The 19700-nt window shown below is 52.0% G+C and overlaps 1 protein-coding gene across 1 annotated transcript in view; it reads left to right on the plus strand.

The window, feature by feature from the left end:
* The window catches only part of LOC132391065 (zinc finger MIZ domain-containing protein 1-like), a 258401-nt gene that overhangs the window by 37539 nt on the left and 201162 nt on the right, over positions 1 to 19700 (plus strand). The window contains exon 2 of the mRNA XM_059963774.1: positions 588 to 715. Coding sequence (XP_059819757.1) covers positions 647 to 715 — 69 coding nt within the window. The 5' untranslated portion in view covers positions 588 to 646. The remainder of the gene's footprint in view (positions 1 to 587; positions 716 to 19700) is intronic.

Here is a 19700-nt window from a genome sequence, read left to right on the forward strand (position 1 = left end):
GTGTGTGTGTCTGTGTGTGTGTGTCTGAGTGTGTGTGTCTGTGTGTGTGGGGGGTGGTGAGCTTGCTTTACCGTTGTCACACTCTGTGTTATTGTTGATCTGGACGTTGGACATGGTGTGTTGGTGCCGGAGTGTGAGTGACGGCACTTGTGGGCTGCACCCGGCACATCCACAGGGATGTTGGTTGTTAATGCAGGCGATGCTTTTTACTCCACGTTTTGATGTACATGTGATAAATAAATCTGAATCTGAATGTTTTTCCTTGCAAAATTTACTGTAAGTAAAATTCCTGGCTGTTGTTCACTGGAGTTCACCCGGACTTTACATCGAGTCGTAGAGTGAGAGAGTACTACATCGCCAAATCAGGCCCTTCAGCCCATCTAGTGTTGACCCACACCTGACCCACGTCCCTCCATACCCCTCCCATCCACGTACTTATCCAAACTTCTCTTAAAATGTCGAAATTGGACCCACATCCACCACTTCTTCATAAATATTTCACCTTTCACCTATGACCTCTAGCTCTAGTCTCACCCATCCTCAGTGGAAAAATCCTGCATTTACCCTATCTGTACCCCTCATTCTAGGTGAAACCTGGCGGGGGAAATCGCTGGCAGTTATGTAGAGGACACCAGGAGTTGAAAGGATGAGCAGTCTCGTGTCCCTGGACAGACACATTCAACAAACAAATGTCCGTCTCCAGTGCATCAAGCAGGTATGTGCCTACAGTGTCGGGGGAAGGGACTCTTGTGATGAGGGGAGCTTCAGTCAGCTGACAGATAATCTCGCTAACTCTCAATTTTTGTGTGGACGCTGTCCGGTCTGCTGAGTATTTCAATGTTTATTGGGTTGGCTTCAGAGCCACGTGGGACAGAAACAGCTCCTTCGGCCCATCATCTCCGTGCTGACTCCCTGTGCTCATTCTTTTTTGACAGCTCCTGGTCTGTCACCTTCTTTTCCTCGGTGATTGTGTGTGTGCATGTATCTGTTAATACTTGTCTGTAGGTGTGTGTGTGTTTCTGTGTGTTAGTGTGTGTGTGTGTGTGTGTGTATGTATGTATGTATGTGTTAATATTTGTGTGTGTGTGTTAGTCTTGGGATGTGTGAGTGTATGTCTGTGTGTTTGACCGTGTGTGCGCACACGCGTGTGTTTGTATGTGTGTGTGCAAGTGAGCGAGCCTCTGCCTCTTAGGAACAGCATTGGTTTATAAACAAGCCCACACATCATTTTCACCAGTGCTGGCGGTTGGCATGGGAACAGCGTGAGTGGCTCCTGGCACCGTTTAAAATTCGACATGATGAGGGCTCGGCTGCCTGAAAAGTATGGGAAGTGTTTTAACCCTGTCAGTTCCAGAACTTCAGGGGCAGGGATGACCAGGCAGGTATTGTGACCAGAGATCTGCCACAGGGTAAAAGAATAATTGAATATATACACAGTCTACAGCAGTTAGAATCCTCATTTCTAAATTGTAGTTTGTCATTTCTCACACTAAATTTGGCACAGGCTGTGCGACTGTGGGAAGCGTCACAATAGGAGCTCAGTCCTACGCCTTCTGTTGCTGCAGTGCTGACCACGGGACCCTACCTCTCTGCCTCCCACCCCCTCTCCCCTGCCCACCCCGTCGGTGGAGCCCCCACAGTGCCTCCGTAATGGGGGATGTCGCATTGTCCCTGCAACTCCGGTTCCCCTGGGGATAGGTGGGAGGAAGTCGCCTCTCGTGGCTGGAAGCGAGCAAGCTGCACAATTGGTTCTGAAGGGCTGTACTGAGTGTTCTGAAATTTAAGGCCAGAGAACTGCTGGTGAGGCACGAAGCTTTAACAGAACGAAAGGACGACCAGCCTTTAACCAGGCGCCAATGCTTCCTGAGGCGTTGTACCCAAGGGTTAAGGAGCCAGCTTGCACAGTGCACGACTTTAACTTGTGGAACATAGAACAGTACAGTACAGGCCCTTTGGCCCGTAATATTCTGCAAACCTTCTAAGCTACTCCAAGATCAATCTGACCCTCCCCTCTGACATAGCCCTTCATTTTTCTGTCAGCCTAACATCCCGAGCAGTGCTGGTAATGAAGATGATCCTACCCACTGGGATATGAAGCTACTCCTGGCAGTGTCTGTCTGTAAAATGTGACAAGGTGATGCCGTGCCTTCTCCTGCTGTGCTGCAGAACATGATCTTTGCAATTTCCCACATGCGTGAAGCTTCTTATCGAAACACCGCCATACCAGAGTGAGATCAAAAAGGACCATAGAACCGTTCAGGCACTTTGGACTAATCTTTCTACCAACTCCGAGATCAATGTAACCCTTCCTTCCCACATAGCCCTCCATTTTTATATCATTCATGTGCATAAGAATCTCTTAACTGTCCCTAATATATCTGCCTCTACCACCATTGTATAGAAAATCTACCTCTGATATACCCCCCATACTTTCCTCCAATCACCTGACGATAATTTCTACCCTGGGGGAAAATGTCCCTGACTAGTCATCTTGTACACCTCTGTCAAGTCTCCTCTCCTCCTCCTCTCCAAAGAGAAAAGCCTTATCCTGCTCAACCTATCCTGAAAAGACATTCTCTCTAGTCCAGGCAGCATCCTGGTGAATCCCTTCTGCACCCTCTCTAATCCAGGCAGGATCTGGGTAAATCTCCTCTGCACCCTCTCCAATCCAGGCAGCATCCTGGTAAATCTCCTCTGCACCCTCTCTAATCCAGGTAGCATCCTGGTGAATCTCCTCTGCACCCTCTCTAATCCAGGCAGCATCCTGGTGAATCCCCTCTGCACCCTCTCTAATCCAGGCAGCATCCTGGTAAATCTCGTCCGCACCCTCTCTAATCCAGGCAGCATCCTGGTCAATCTCCTCTACACCCTCTCTAATCCAGGCAGCATCCTGGTAAATCTCCTCTGCACCCCCTCTAATCCAGGCAGGATCTGGGTAAATCCCCTCTGCACTCTCTCTAATCCAGGCAGGATCTGGGTAAATCCCCTCTGCACCCTCTCTAATCCAGGCAGCATCATAGTAAATCTCCTCTGCACCCGCTCTAATCCAGGCAGCATCCTGATGAATCTCATCTACACCATCTCTAATCCAGGCAGCATCCTGGTAAATCTCCTCTGCACCCTCTCTAATCCAGGCACCATCCTGGTAAATCTCCTTTCCACGCTCTCTAATCCAGACTGCATCTTGGTAAATCCCCTTTGCACCCTCTCTAATCCAGGCAGCATCCTGGTAAATCCCCTCTGCACCCTCTCTAATCCAGACAGCATCCTGGTAAATCGCCTCTGCACCCTCTCTAATCCAGGCAGCATCCTGGTGAATCTCCTCTGCACCCTCTCTAATCCAGGCACCATCCTGGTAAATCTCCTCTGCACCCTCTCTAATCCAGGCAGCATCCTGGTGAATCTCCTCTGCACCCTCTCTAATCCAGGCAGCATCCTGGTGAATCCCCTCTACACCCTCTCTAATCCAGGCAGCATCCTGCTAAATCCCCTCTGCACCCTCTCTAATCCAGGCAACATCCTGGTAAATCCCCTCTACACCCTCTCTAATCCAGGCAGCATCCTGGTCAATCTCTGCACCCTCTCTAATCCAGGCAGGATCTGGGTAAATCTCCTCTGCACCCTCTCCAATCCAGGCAGCATCCTGGTAAATCTCCTCTGCACCCTCTCTAATCCAGGTAGCATCCTGGTGAATCTCCTCTGCACCCTCTCTAATCCAGGCAGCATCCTGGTGAATCCCCTCTGCACCCTCTCTAATCCAGGCAGCATCCTGGTAAATCTCGTCCGCACCCTCTCTAATCCAGGCAGCATCCTGGTCAATCTCCTCTACACCCTCTCTAATCCAGGCAGCATCCTGGTAAATCTCCTCTGCACCCCCTCTAATCCAGGCAGGATCTGGGTAAATCCCCTCTGCACTCTCTCTAATCCAGGCAGGATCTGGGTAAATCCCCTCTGCACCCTCTCTAATCCAGGCAGCATCATAGTAAATCTCCTCTGCACCCGCTCTAATCCAGGCAGCATCCTGATGAATCTCATCTACACCATCTCTAATCCAGGCAGCATCCTGGTAAATCTCCTCTGCACCCTCTCTAATCCAGGCACCATCCTGGTAAATCTCCTTTCCACGCTCTCTAATCCAGACTGCATCTTGGTAAATCCCCTTTGCACCCTCTCTAATCCAGGCAGCATCCTGGTAAATCCCCTCTGCACCCTCTCTAATCCAGACAGCATCCTGGTAAATCGCCTCTGCACCCTCTCTAATCCAGGCAGCATCCTGGTGAATCTCCTCTGCACCCTCTCTAATCCAGGCACCATCCTGGTAAATCTCCTCTGCACCCTCTCTAATCCAGGCAGCATCCTGGTGAATCTCCTCTGCACCCTCTCTAATCCAGGCAGCATCCTGGTGAATCCCCTCTACACCCTCTCTAATCCAGGCAGCATCCTGCTAAATCCCCTCTGCACCCTCTCTAATCCAGGCAACATCCTGGTAAATCCCCTCTACACCCTCTCTAATCCAGGCAGCATCCTGGTCAATCTCTGCACCCTCTCTAATCCAGGCAGGATCTGGGTAAATCTCCTCTGCACCCTCTCTAATCCAGGCAGCATCCTGGTGAATCCCTTCTGCACCCTCTCTAATCCAGGCAGCATCCTGCTCAATCTCTTCTGAACCCTCTCTAATCCAGGCAGCATCCTGGTAAATCTCCTCTGCACCCTCTCTAATCCAGGCAGCATCCTGGTAAATCCCCTCTGCACCCTCTCTAATCCAGGCAGCATCCTGATAAATCTCCTCTGCACCCTCTCTAATCCAGGCAGCATCCTGGTAAATCTCCTCTGCACCCTCTCTAATCCAGGCAGCATCCTGATAAATCTCCTCTGCACCCTCTCTAATCCAGGCAGCATCCTGGTAAATCCCCACTGCACCCTCTCTAATCCAGGCAGCATCCTGGTCAATCTCCTCTGCACCCTCTCTGATCCAGGCAGCATCCTGGTCAATCCCCTCTGCACCCTCTCTAATCCAAGCAACATCCTGGTAAATCCCCTCTACACCCTCTCTAATCCAGGCAGCATCCTGGTCAATCTCTGCACCCTCTCTAATCCAGGCAGGATCTGGGTAAATCTCCTCTGCACCCTCTCTAATCCAGGCAGCATCCTGGTGAATCCCTTCTGCACCCTCTCTAATCCAGGCAGCATCCTGGTGAATCCCTTCTGCACCCTCTGGAATCCAGGCAGCATCCTGGTAAATCTCCTCTGCACCCTCTCTAATCCAGGCAGCATCCTGCTCAATCTCTTCTGAACCCTCTCTAATCCAGGCAGCATCCTGGTAAATCTCCTCTGCACCCTCTCTAATCCAGGCAGCATCCTGGTAAATCCCCTCTGCACCCTCTCTAATCCAGGCAGCATCCTGATAAATCTCCTCTGCACCCTCTCTAATCCAGGCAGCATCCTGGTAAATCTCCTCTGCACCCTCTCTAATCCAGGCAGCATCCTGATAAATCTCCTCTGCACCCTCTCTAATCCAGGCAGCATCCTGGTAAATCCCCACTGCACCCTCTCTAATCCAGGCAGCATCCTGGTAAATCTCCTCTGCACCCTCTCTAATCCAGGCAGCATCCTGGTAAATCTCCTCTGCACCATCTCTAATCCAGGCAGCATCCTGGTAAATCCCCTCTGCACCCTCCCTAATCCAGGCAGCATCCTGCTAAATCCACTCTGCACCCTCTCTAACCCAGGCAGCATCCTGATAAATCTCCTCTGCACCCGCTCTAATCCAGGCAGCATCCTGATGAATCTCATCTGCACCCTCTCTAATCCAGACAGCATCCTGGTAAATCTCCTCTCCACGCTCTCTAATCCAGACTGCATCTTGGTAAATCCCCTTTCCACCCTCTCTAATCCAGGCAGCATCCTGGTAAATCCCCTCTGCACCCTCTCCAATCCAGACAGCATCCTAGTAAATCCCCTCTGCACCCTCTCTAATCCAGGCAGCATCCTGGTCAATCTCTGCACCCTCTCTAATCCAGGCAGCATCATGGTAAATCCGCTCTGCACCCTCTCTAATCCAGGCAGCATCCTGGTAGATCTCCTCTGCACCCTCTCTAATCCAGGCAGCATCCTGGTCAATCTCCTCTGCACCCCCTCTAATCCAGGCAGCATCCTGGTAAAACTCTTCTATACCCTCTTTAATCCAGGCAGCATCCTGGTCAATCTCCTCTGCACCCTCTCTGATCCAGGCAGCATACTGGTAAATCTCCTCTGCACCCGCTCTAATTCAGGCAGCATCCTGGTCAATATCGTCTGCACCCTCTCTAATCCAGACAGCATCCTGGTAAACCTCCTCTGCACCCGCTCTAATTCAGGCAGCATCCTGGTCAATATCCTCTGCACCCTCTCTAACCCAGACAGCATCCTGGTAAATCTCCTCTCCACGCTCTCTAATCCAGACTGCATCTTGGTAAATCCCCTTTCCACCCTCTCTAATCCAGGCAGCATCCTGGTAAATCTCCTCTGCATCCTCTCTAATCCAGGCAGCATCCTGGTAAATCGCCTCTGCACCCTCTCTAATCCAGGCAGCATCCTGGTGAATCTCCTCTGCACTCTCTCTAATCCAGGCAGCATCCTGGTGAATCCCCTCTACACCCTCCCTAATCCAGGCAGCATCCTGCTAAATCCACTCTGCACCCTCTCTAACCCAGGCAGCATCCTGGTCAATCTCTGCACCCTTTCTAATCCAGGCAGCATCATGGTAAATCCGCTCTGCACCCTCTCTAATCCAGACAGCATCCTGGTAGATCTCCTCTGCACCCTCTCTAATCCAGGCAGCATCCTGGTCAATCTCCTCTGCACCCTCTCTAATCCAGGCAGCATCCTGGTCAATCACCTCTGCACCCTCTCTAATCCAGGCAGCATCCTGGTCAATCTCCTCTGCACCCTCTCTAATCCAGGCAGCATCCTGGTCAATCTCCTCTGCACCCTCTCTAATCCAGGCAGCATCCTGGTGAATCCCCTCTACACGCTCTCTAATCCAGACAGCATCCTGGTAAATCCCCTCTGCACCCTCTCTAAACCAGACAGCATCCTGGTCAATCTCCTCTGCATCCTCTCTAATCCAGGCAGCATCCTGGTAAATCTCCTCTGCACCCTCTCTAATCCAGGCAGCATCCTGGTAAATCTCCTCTGCACCCTCTCCAATCCAGGCAGCATCCTGGTCAATCTCCTCTGCACCCTCTCCAATCCAGGCAGCATCCTGGTAAATCTCCTTTGCACCCTCTCTAATCCAGGCAGCATCCTGATAAATCTCCTCTGCACCCTCTCTAATCCAGGCAGCATCCTGGTAAATCTCCTCTGCACCCTCTCTAATCCAGGCAGCATCCTGATAAATCTCCTCTGCACCCTCTCTAATCCAGGCAGCATCCTGGTAAATCCCCACTGCACCCTCTCTAATCCAGGCAGCATCCTGGTCAATCTCCTCTGCACCCTCTCTGATCCAGGCAGCATCCTGGTCAATCCCCTCTGCACCCTCTCTAATCCAGGCAACATCCTGGTAAATCCCCTCTACACCCTCTCTAATCCAGGCAGCATCCTGGTCAATCTCTGCACCCTCTCTAATCCAGGCAGGATCTGGGTAAATCTCCTCTGCACCCTCTCTAATCCAGGCAGCATCCTGGTGAATCCCTTCTGCACCCTCTCTAATCCAGGCAGCATCCTGGTGAATCCCTTCTGCACCCTCTGGAATCCAGGCAGCATCCTGGTAAATCTCCTCTGCACCCTCTCTAATCCAGGCAGCATCCTGCTCAGTCTCTTCTGAACCCTCTCTAATCCAGGCAGCATCCTGGTAAATCTCCTCTGCACCCTCTCTAATCCAGGCAGCATCCTGGGAAATCCCCTCTGCACCCTCTCTAATCCAGGCAGCATCCTGATAAATCTCCTCTGCACCCTCTCTAATCCAGGCAGCATCCTGGTAAATCTCCTCTGCACCCTCTCTAATCCAGGCAGCATCCTGATAAATCTCCTCTGCACCCTCTCTAATCCAGGCAGCATCCTGGTAAATCCCCACTGCACCCTCTCTAATCCAGGCAGCATCCTGGTAAATCTCCTCCGCACCCTCTCTAATCCAGGCAGCATCCTGGTAAATCTCCTCTGCACCCTCTCTAATCCAGGCAGCATCCTGGTAAATCCCCTCTGCACCCTCCCTAATCCAGGCAGCATCCTGCTAAATCCACTCTGCACCCTCTCTAACCCAGGTAGCATCCTGATAAATCTCCTCTGCACCCGCTCTAATCCAGGCAGCATCCTGATGAATCTCATCTGCACCCGCTCTAATCCAGACAGCATCCTGGTAAATCTCCTCTCCACGCTCTATAATCCAGACTGCATCTTGGTAAATCCCCTTTCCACCCTCTCTAATCCAGGCAACATCCTGGTAAATCCCCTCTGCACCCTCTCCAATCCAGACAGCATCCTAGTAAATCCCCTCTGCACCCTCTCTAATCCAGGCAGCATCCTGGTCAATCTCTGCACCCTCTCTAATCCAGGCAGCATCATGGTAAATCCGCTCTGCACCCTCTCTAATCCAGGCAGCATCCTGGTAGATCTCCTCTGCACCCTCTCTAATCCAGGCAGCATCCTGGTCAATCTCCTCTGCACCCCCTCTAATCCAGGCAGCATCCTGGTCAATATCGTCTGCACCCTCTCTAATCCAGACAGCATCCTTGTAAACCTCCTCTGCACCCGCTCTAATTCAGGCAGCATCCTGGTCAATATCCTCTGCACCCTCTCTAACCCAGACAGCATCCTGGTAAATCTCCTCTCCACGCTCTCTAATCCAGACTGCATCTTGGTAAATCCCCTTTCCACCCTCTCTAATCCAGGCAGCATCCTGGTAAATCTCCTCTGCATCCTCTCTAATCCAGGCAGCATCCTGGTAAATCGCCTCTGCACCCTCTCTAATCCAGGCAGCATCCTGGTGAATCTCCTCTGCACTCTCTCTAATGCAGGCAGCATCCTGGTGAATCCCCTCTACACCCTCCCTAATCCAGGCAGCATCCTGCTAAATCCACTCTGCACCCTCTCTAACCCAGGCAGCATCCTGATAAATCTCCTCTGCACCCGCTCTAATCCAGGCAGCATCCTGATGAATCTCATCTGCACCCTCTCTAATCCAGACAGCATCCTGGTAAATCTCCTCTCCACGCTCTCTAATCCAGACTGCATCTTGGTAAATCCCCTTTCCACCCTCTCTAATCCGGGCAGCATCCTGGTAAATCCCCTTTGCACCCTCTCTAATCCAGACAGCATCCTAGTAAATCCCCTCTGCACCCTCTCTAATCCAGGCAGCATCCTGGTCAATCTCCTCTGCACCCACTCTAATTCAGGCAGCATCCTGGTCAATATCCTCTACACGCTCTCTATTCCAGACAGCATCCTGGTAAATCCCCTTTCCACCCTCTCTGATCCAGGCAGCAACCTGGTAAATCCCCTCTGCACCCTCTCTAATCCAGACAGCATCCTGGTCAATCTCCTCTACATCCTCTCTAATCCAGGCAGCATCCTGGTAAATCACCTCTGCACCCTCTCTAATCCAGGCCGCATCCTGGTGAATCTCCTCTGCACACTCTCTAATCCAGGCAGCATCCTGGTGAATCCCCTCTGCACCCTCTCTAATCCAGGCAGCATCATGGTAAATCTCCTCTGCAACCTCTCCAATCCAGGCAGCATCCTGGTGAATCTCATCTGCACCCTCTGTAATCCAGGCAGCATCCTGGACAATCTCCTCTGCACCCTCTCTAATCCAGGCAACATCCTGGTAAATCCCCACTGCACCCTCTCTAATCCAGGCAGCATCCTGGTCAATCTCTGCACCCTTTCTAATCCAGGCAGCATCATGGTAAATCCGCTCTGCACCCTCTCTAATCCAGACAGCATCCTGGTAGATCTCCTCTGCACCCTCTCTAATCCAGGCAGCATCCTGGTCAATCTCCTCTGCACCCTCTCTAATCCAGGCAGCATCCTGGTCAATCTCCTCTGCACCCTCTCTAATCCAGGCAGCATCCTGGTCAATCACCTCTGCACCCTCTCTAATCCAGGCAGCATCCTGTTCAATCTCCTCTGCACCCTCTCTAATCCAGGCAGCATCCTGGTGAATCCCCTCTACACGCTCTCTAATCCAGACAGCATCCTGGTAAATCCCCTCTGCACCCTCTCTAAACCAGACAGCATCCTGGTCAATCTCCTCTGCATCCTCTCTAATCCAGGCAGCATCCTGGTAAATCACCTCTGCATCCTCTCTAATCCAGGCAGCATCCTGGTGAATCTCCTCTGCAGACTGTCCAATCCAAGCAACATCCTGGTGAATCCCCTCTGCACCCTCTCTACTCCAGGCAGCATCATGGTAAATCTCCTCTGCAACCTGTCTAATCCAGGCAGCATCCTGGTGAATCTCATCTGCACCCTTTCTAATCCAGGCAGCATCATGGACAATCTCATCTGCACCCTTTCTAATCCAGGCAGCATCATGGACAATCTCCTCTGCACCCTCTCTAATCCAGGCAGCATCATGTTAAATCCGCTCTGCACCCTCTCTAATCCAGGCAGCATCCTGGTCAATCTCCTCTGCACCCCCTCTAATCCAGGCAGCATCCTGGTAAAACTCTTCTATACCCTCTTTAATCCAGGCAGCATCCTGGTCAATCTCCTCTGCACCCTCTCTGATCCAGGCAGCATCCTGGTAAATCTCCTCTGCACCCGCTCTAATTCAGGCAGCATCCTGGTCAATATCCTCTGCACCCTCTCTAATCCAGACAGCATCCTGGTAAATCTCCTCTGCACCCGCTCTAATTCAGGCAGCATCCTGGTCAATATCCTCTGCACCCTCTCTAATCCAGACAGCATCCTGGTGAATCCCCTCTACACGCTCTCTATTCCAGACAGCATCCTGGTAAATCCCCTTTCCACCCTCTCTAATCCAGGCAGCAACCTGGTAAATCCCCTCTGCACCCTCTCTAATCCAGGCAGCAACCTGGTAAATCTCCTCTGCACCCGCTCTAATTCAGGCAGCATCCTGGTCAATATCCTCTGCACCCTCTCTAATCCAGACAGCATCCTGGTGAATCCCCTCTACACGCTCTCTATTCCAGACAGCATCCTGGTAAATCCCCTTTCCACCCTCTCTAATCCAGGCAGCAACCTGGTAAATCCCCTCTGCACCCTCTCTAATCCAGGCAGCAACCTGGTAAATCCCCTCTGCACCCTCTCTAATCCAGGCAGCATCCTGGTAAATCTCCTCTACACCCTCTCTAATCCAGGCAGCAACCTGGTAAATCCCCTCTGCACCCTCTCTAATCCAGGCAGCATCCTGGTCAATCTCCTCTGCACCCTCAGTAATCCAGGCAGCATCCTGGTAAATCTCCTCTACACCCTCTCTAATCCAGGCAGCATCCTAGTAAATCTCCTCTACACCCTCTCTAATCCAGGCAGCATCCTAGTAAATCTCCTCTACACCCTCTCTAATCCAGGCAGCATCCTAGTAAATCTCCTCTACACCCACTCTAATCCAGGCAGCATCCTGGTGAATCCCCTCTACATCCTCTCTAATCCAGGCAGCATCCTGCTAAATCCCCTCTGTACCCTCTCTAATCCAGGCAGCATCCTGGTAAATCCCCTCTGCACCCTCTCTAATCCAGACAGCATCCTGGTCAATCTCCTCTGCATCCTCTCTAATCCAGACAGCATCCTGGTCAATCTCCTCTGCATCCTCTCTAATTCAGGCAGCATCCTGGTAAATCGCCTCTGCAGCCTCTCTAATCCAGGCAGCATCCTGGTGAATCTCCTCTGCACCCTCTCTAATGCAGGCAGCATCCTGGTGAATCCCCACTACATCCTCTCTAATCCAGGCAGCATCATGGTCAATCTCCTCTGCACCCGCTCTAATCCAGGCAGCATCCTGATGAATCTCATCTGCACCCTCTCTAATCCAGACAGCATCCTGGTAAATCTCCTCTCCACGCTCTCTAATCCAGACTGCATCTTGGTAAATCCCCTTTCCACCCTCTCTAATCCAGGCAACATCCTGGTAAATCCCCTCTGCACCCTCTCCAATCCAGACAGCATCCTAGTAAATCCCCTCTGCACCCTCTCTAATCCAGGCAGCATCCTGGTCAATCTCTGCACCCTCTCTAATCCAGGCAGCATCATGGTAAATCCGCTCTGCACCCTCTCTAATCCAGGCAGCATCCTGGTAGATCTCCTCTGCACCCTCTCTAATCCAGGCAGCATCCTGGTCAATCTCCTCTGCACCCCCTCTAATCCAGGCAGCATCCTGGTAAAACTCTTCTATACCCTCTTTAATCCAGGCAGCATCCTGGTAAATCTCCTCTGCACCCGCTCTAATTCAGGCAGCATCCTGGTCAATATCGTCTGCACCCTCTCTAATCCAGACAGCATCCTGGTAAACCTCCTCTGCACCCGCTCTAATTCAGGCAGCATCCTGGTCAATATCCTCTGCACCCTCTCTAACCCAGACAGCATCCTGGTAAATCTCCTCTCCACGCTCTCTAATCCAGACTGCATCTTGGTAAATCCCCTTTCCACCCTCTCTAATCCAGGCAGCATCCTGGTAAATCTCCTCTGCATCCTCTCTAATCCAGGCAGCATCCTGGTAAATCGCCTCTGCACCCTCTCTAATCCAGGCAGCATCCTGGTGAATCTCCTCTGCACTCTCTCTAATCCAGGCAGCATCCTGGTGAATCCCCTCTACACCCTCCCTAATCCAGGCAGCATCCTGCTAAATCCACTCTGCACCCTCTCTAACCCAGGCAGCATCCTGATAAATCTCCTCTGCACCCGCTCTAATCCAGGCAGCATCCTGATGAATCTCATCTGCACCCTCTCTAATCCAGACAGCATCCTGGTAAATCTCCTCTCCACGCTCTCTAATCCAGACTGCATCTTGGTAAATCCCCTTTCCACCCTCTCTAATCCAGGCAGCATCCTGGTAAATCCCCTCTGCACCCTCTCTAATCCAGACAGCATCCTAGTAAATCCCCTCTGCACCCTCTCTAATCCAGGCAGCATCCTGGTCAATCTCTGCACCCTCTCTAATCCAGGCAGCATCATGGTAAATCCGCTCTGCACCCTCTCTAATCCAGGCAGCATCCTGGTAGATCTCCTCTGCACCCTCTCTAATCCAGGCAGCATCCTGGTCAATCTCCTCTGCACCCCCTCTAATCCTGGCAGCATCCTGGTAAAACTCTTCTATACCCTCTTTAATCCAGGCAACATCCTGGTCAATCTCCTCTGCACCCTCTCTGATCCAGGCAGCATACTGGTAAATCTCCTCTGCACCCGCTCTAATTCAGGAAGCATCCTGGTCAATATCGTCTGCACCCTCTCTAATCCAGACAGCATCCTGGTAAATCTCCTCTGCACCCGCTCTAATTCAGGCAGCATCCTGGTCAATATCCTCTGCACCCTCTCTAACCCAGACAGCATCCTGGTAAATCTCCTCTCCATGCTCTCTAATCCAGACTGCATCTTGGTAAATCCCCTTTCCACCCTCTCTAATCCAGGCAGCATCCTGGTAAATCTCCTCTGCATCCTCTCTAATCCAGGCAGCATCCTGGTAAATCGCCTCTGCACCCTCTCTAATCCAGGCAGCATCCTGGTGAATCTCCTCTGCACTCTCTCTAATCCAGGCAGCATCCTGGCGGATCCCCTCTACACCCTCCCTAATCCAGGCAGCATCCTGCTAAATCCACTCTGCACCCTCTCTAACCCAGGCAGCATCCTGATAAATCTCCTCTGCACCCGCTCTAATCCAGGCAGCATCCTGATGAATCTCATCTGCACCCTCTCTAATCCAGACAGCATCCTGGTAAATCCCCTCTGCACCCTCTCTAATCCAGACAGCATCCTAGTAAATCCCCTCTGCTCCCTCTCTAATCCAGGCAGCATCCTGGTCAATCTGCTCTGCACCCACTCTAATTCAGGCAGCATCCTGGTCAATATCCTCTACACGCTCTCTATTCCAGACAGCATCCTGGTAAATCCCCTTTCCACCCTCTCTGATCCAGGCAGCAACCTGGTAAATCCCCTCTGCACCCTCTCTAATCCAGACAGCATCCTGGTCAATCTCCTCTACATCCTCTCTAATCCAGGCAGCATCCTGGTAAATCACCTCTGCACCCTCTCTAATCCAGGCCGCATCCTGGTGAATCTCCTCTGCACACTCTCTAATCCAGGCAGCATCCTGGTGAATCCCCTCTGCACCCTCTCTAATCCAGGCAGCATCATGGTAAATCTCCTCTGCAACCTCTCCAATCCAGGCAGCATCCTGGTGAATCTCATCTGCACCCTCTGTAATCCAGGCAGCATCCTGGACAATCTCCTCTGCACCCTCTCTAATCCAGGCAACATCCTGGTAAATCTCCACTGCACCCTCTCTAATCCAGGCAGCATCCTGGTCAATCTCTGCACCCTTTCTAATCCAGGCAGCATCATGGTAAATCCGCTCTGCACCCTCTCTAATCCAGACAGCATCCTGGTAGATCTCCTCTGCACCCTCTCTAATCCAGGCAGCATCCTGGTCAATCTCCTCTGCACCCTCTCTAATCCAGGCAGCATCCTGGTCAATCACCTCTGCACCCTCTCTAATCCAGGCAGCATCCTGGTCAATCTCCTCTGCACCCTCTCTAATCCAGGCAGCATCCTGGTGAATCTCCTCTGCACCCTCTCTAATCCAGGCAGCATCCTGGTGAATCTCCTCTGCACCCTCTCTAATCCAGGCAGCATCCTGGTAAATCCCCACTGCACCCTCTCTAATCCAGGCAGCATCCTGGTCAATCTCTGCACCCTCTCTAATCCAGGCAGCATCATGGTAAATCCGCTCTGCACCCTCTCTAATCCAGGCAGCATCCTGGTAGATCTCCTCTGCACCCTCTCTAATCCAGGCAGCATCCTGGTCAATCTCCTCTGCACCCCCTCTAATCCAGGCAGCATCCTGGTAAAACTCTTCTATACCCTCTTTAATCCAGGCAGCATCCTGGTCAATCTCCTCTGCACCCTCTCTGATCCAGGCAGCATACTGGTAAATCTCCTCTGCACCCGCTCTAATTCAGGCAGCATCCTGGTCAATATCGTCTGCACCCTCTCTAATCCAGACAGCATCCTGGTAAATCTCCTCTGCACCCGCTCTAATTCAGGCAGCATCCTGGTCAATATCCTCTGCACCCTCTCTAACCCAGACAGCATCCTGGTAAATCTCCTCTCCACGCTCTCTAATCCAGACTGCATCTTGGTAAATCCCCTTTCCACCCTCTCTAATCCAGGCAGCATCCTGGTAAATCTCCTCTGCATCCTCTCTAATCCAGGCAGCATCCTGGTAAATCGCCTCTGCACCCTCTCTAATCCAGGCAGCATCCTGGTGAATCTCCTCTGCACTCTCTCTAATCCAGGCAGCATCCTGGTGAATCCCCTCTACACCCTCCCTAATCCAGGCAGCATCCTGCTAAATCCACTCTGCACCCTCTCTAACCCAGGCAGCATCCTGATAAATCTCCTCTGCACCCGCTCTAATCCAGGCAGCATCCTGATGAATCTCATCTGCACCCTCTCTAATCCAGACAGCATCCTGGTAAATCTCCTCTCCACGCTCTCTAATCCAGACTGCATCTTGGTAAATCCCCTTTCCACCCTCTCTAATCCAGGCAGCATCCTGGTAAATCCCCTCTGCACCCTCTCTAATCCAGACAGCATCCTAGTAAATCCCCTCTGCACCCTCTCTAATCCAGGCAGCATCCTGGTCAATCTCTGCACCCTCTCTAATCCAGGCAGCATCATGGTAAATCCGCTCTGCACCCTCTCTAATCCAGGCAGCATCCTGGTAGATCTCCTCTGCACCCTCTCTAATCCAGGCAGCATCCTGGTCAATCTCTGCACCCTTTCTAATCCAGGCAGCATCATGGTAAATCCGCTCTGCACCCTCTCTAATCCAGACAGCATCCTGGTAGATCTCCTCTGCACCCTCTCTAATCCAGGCAGCATCCTGGTCAATCTCCTCTGCACCCTCTCTAATCCAGGCAGCATCCTGGTCAATCACCTCTGCACCCTCTCTAATCCAGGCAGCATCCTGGTCAATCTCCTCTGCACCCTCTCTAATCCAGGCAGCATCCTGGTGAATCTCCTCTGCACCCTCTCTAATCCAGGCAGCATCCTGGTGAATCTCCTCTGCACCCTCTCTAATCCAGGCAGCATCCTGGTAAATCCCCACTGCACCCTCTCTAATCCAGGCAGCATCCTGGTCAATCTCTGCACCCTCTCTAATCCAGGCAGCATCATGGTAAATCCGCTCTGCACCCTCTCTAATCCAGGCAGCATCCTGGTAGATCTCCTCTGCACCCTCTCTAATCCAGGCAGCATCCTGGTCAATCTCCTCTGCACCCCCTCTAATCCAGGCAGCATCCTGGTAAAACTCTTCTATACCCTCTTTAATCCAGGCAGCATCCTGGTCAATCTCCTCTGCACCCTCTCTGATCCAGGCAGCATACTGGTAAATCTCCTCTGCACCCGCTCTAATTCAGGCAGCATCCTGGTCAATATCGTCTGCACCCTCTCTAATCCAGACAGCATCCTGGTAAATCTCCTCTGCACCCGCTCTAATTCAGGCAGCATCCTGGTCAATATCCTCTGCACCCTCTCTAACCCAGACAGCATCCTGGTAAATCTCCTCTCCACGCTCTCTAATCCAGACTGCATCTTGGTAAATCCCCTTTCCACCCTCTCTAATCCAGGCAGCATCCTGGTAAATCTCCTCTGCATCCTCTCTAATCCAGACAGCATCCTGGTAAATCGCCTCTGCACCCTCTCTAATCCAGGCAGCATCCTGGTGAATCTCCTCTGCACTCTCTCTAATCCAGGCAGCATCCTGGTGAATCCCCTCTACACCCTCCCTAATCCAGGCAGCATCCTGCTAAATCCACTCTGCACCCTCTCTAACCCAGGCAGCATCCTGATAAATCTCCTCTGCACCCGCTCTAATCCAGGCAGCATCCTGATGAATCTCATCTGCACCCTCTCTAATCCAGACAGCATCCTGGTAAATCTCCTCTCCACGCTCTCTAATCCAGACTGCATCTTGGTAAATCCCCTTTCCACCCTCTCTAATCCAGGCAGCATCCTGGTAAATCCCCTCTGCACCCTCTCTAATCCAGACAGCATCCTAGTAAATCCCCTCTGCACCCTCTCTAATCCAGGCAGCATCCTGGTCAATCTCTGCACCCTCTCTAATCCAGGCAGCATCATGGTAAATCCGCTCTGCACCCTCTCTAATCCAGGCAGCATCCTGGTAGATCTCCTCTGCACCCTCTCTAATCCAGGCAGCATCCTGGTAGATCTCCTCTGCACCCTCTCTAATCCAGGCAGCATCCTGGTCAATCTCCTCTGCACCCCCTCTAATCCTGGCAGCATCCTGGTAAAACTCTTCTATACCCTCTTTAATCCAGGCAACATCCTGGTCAATCTCCTCTGCACCCTCTCTGATCCAGGCAGCATACTGGTAAATCTCCTCTGCACCCGCTCTAATTCAGGAAGCATCCTGGTCAATATCGTCTGCACCCTCTCTAATCCAGACAGCATCCTGGTAAATCTCCTCTGCACCCGCTCTAATTCAGGCAGCATCCTGGTCAATATCCTCTGCACCCTCTCTAACCCAGACAGCATCCTGGTAAATCTCCTCTCCATGCTCTCTAATCCAGACTGCATCTTGGTAAATCCCCTTTCCACCCTCTCTAATCCAGGCAGCATCCTGGTAAATCTCCTCTGCATCCTCTCTAATCCAGGCAGCATCCTGGTAAATCGCCTCTGCACCCTCTCTAATCCAGGCAGCATCCTGGTGAATCTCCTCTGCACTCTCTCTAATCCAGGCAGCATCCTGGCGGATCCCCTCTACACCCTCCCTAATCCAGGCAGCATCCTGCTAAATCCACTCTGCACCCTCTCTAACCCAGGCAGCATCCTGATGAATCTCATCTGCACCCTCTCTAATCCAGACAGCATCCTGGTAAATCCCCTCTGCACCTTCTCTAATCCAGACAGCATCCTAGTAAATCCCCTCTGCTCCCTCTCTAATCCAGGCAGCATCCTGGTCAATCTGCTCTGCACCCACTCTAATTCAGGCAGCATCCTGGTCAATATCCTCTACACGCTCTCTATTCCAGACAGCATCCTGGTAAATCCCCTTTCCACCCTCTCTGATCCAGGCAGCAACCTGGTAAATCCCCTCTGCACCCTCTCTAATCCAGACAGCATCCTGGTCAATCTCCTCTACATCCTCTCTAATCCAGGCAGCATCCTGGTAAATCACCTCTGCACCCTCTCTAATCCAGGCCGCATCCTGGTGAATCTCCTCTGCACACTCTCTAATCCAGGCAGCATCCTGGTGAATCCCCTCTGCACCCTCTCTAATCCAGGCAGCATCATGGTAAATCTCCTCTGCAACCTCTCCAATCCAGGCAGCATCCTGGTGAATCTCATCTGCACCCTCTGTAATCCAGGCAGCATCCTGGACAATCTCCTCTGCACCCTCTCTAATCCAGGCAACATCCTGGTAAATCTCCACTGCACCCTCTCTAATCCAGGCAGCATCCTGGTCAATCTCTGCACCCTTTCTAATCCAGGCAGCATCATGGTAAATCCGCTCTGCACCCTCTCTAATCCAGACAGCATCCTGGTAGATCTCCTCTGCACCCTCTCTAATCCAGGCAGCATCCTGGTCAATCTCCTCTGCACCCTCTCTAATCCAGGCAGCATCCTGGTCAATCACCTCTGCACCCTCTCTAATCCAGGCAGCATCCTGGTCAATCTCCTCTGCACCCTCTCTAATCCAGGCAGCATCCTGGTGAATCTCCTCTGCACCCTCTCTAATCCAGGCAGCATCATGGTAAATCCCCACTGCACCCTCTCTAATCCAGGCAGCATCCTGGTCAATCTCTGCACCCTTTCTAATCCAGGCAGCATCATGGTAAATCCGCTCTGCACCCTCTCTAATCCAGACAGCATCCTGGTAGATCTCCTCTGCACCCTCTCTAATCCAGGCAGCATCCTGGTCAATCTCCTCTGCACCCTCTCTAATCCAGGCAGCATCCTGGTCAATCACCTCTGCACCCTCTCTAATCCAGGCAGCATCCTGGTCAATCTCCTCTGCACCCTCTCTAATCCAGGCAGCATCCTGGTGAATCTCCTCTGCACCCTCTCTAATCCAGGCAGCATCATGGTAAATCCGCTCTGCATCCTCTCTAATCCAGACAGCATCCTGGTAGATCTCCTCTGCACCCTCTCTAATCCAGGCAGCATCCTGGTCAATCTCCTCTGCACCCTCTCTAATCCAGGCAGCATCCTGGTCAATCACCTCTGCACCCTCTCTAATCCAGGCAGCATCCTGGTCAATCTCCTCTGCACCCTCTCTAATCCAGGCAGCATCCTGGTGAATCTCCTCTGCACCCTCTCTAATCCAGGCAGCATCCTGGTGAATCCCCTCTACACGCTCTCTAATCCAGACAGCATCCTGGTAAATCCCCTCTGCACCCTCTCTAAACCAGACAGCATCCTGGTCAATCTCCTCTGCATCCTCTCTAATCCAGGCAGCATCCTGGTAAATCACCTCTGCATCCTCTCTAATCCAGGCAGCATCCTGGTGAATCTCCTCTGCAGAC

The sequence above is a fragment of the Hypanus sabinus genome, chromosome 1 (assembly GCF_030144855.1).
Source record: "Hypanus sabinus isolate sHypSab1 chromosome 1, sHypSab1.hap1, whole genome shotgun sequence".
Lineage (NCBI taxonomy): Eukaryota > Metazoa > Chordata > Chondrichthyes > Myliobatiformes > Dasyatidae > Hypanus > Hypanus sabinus.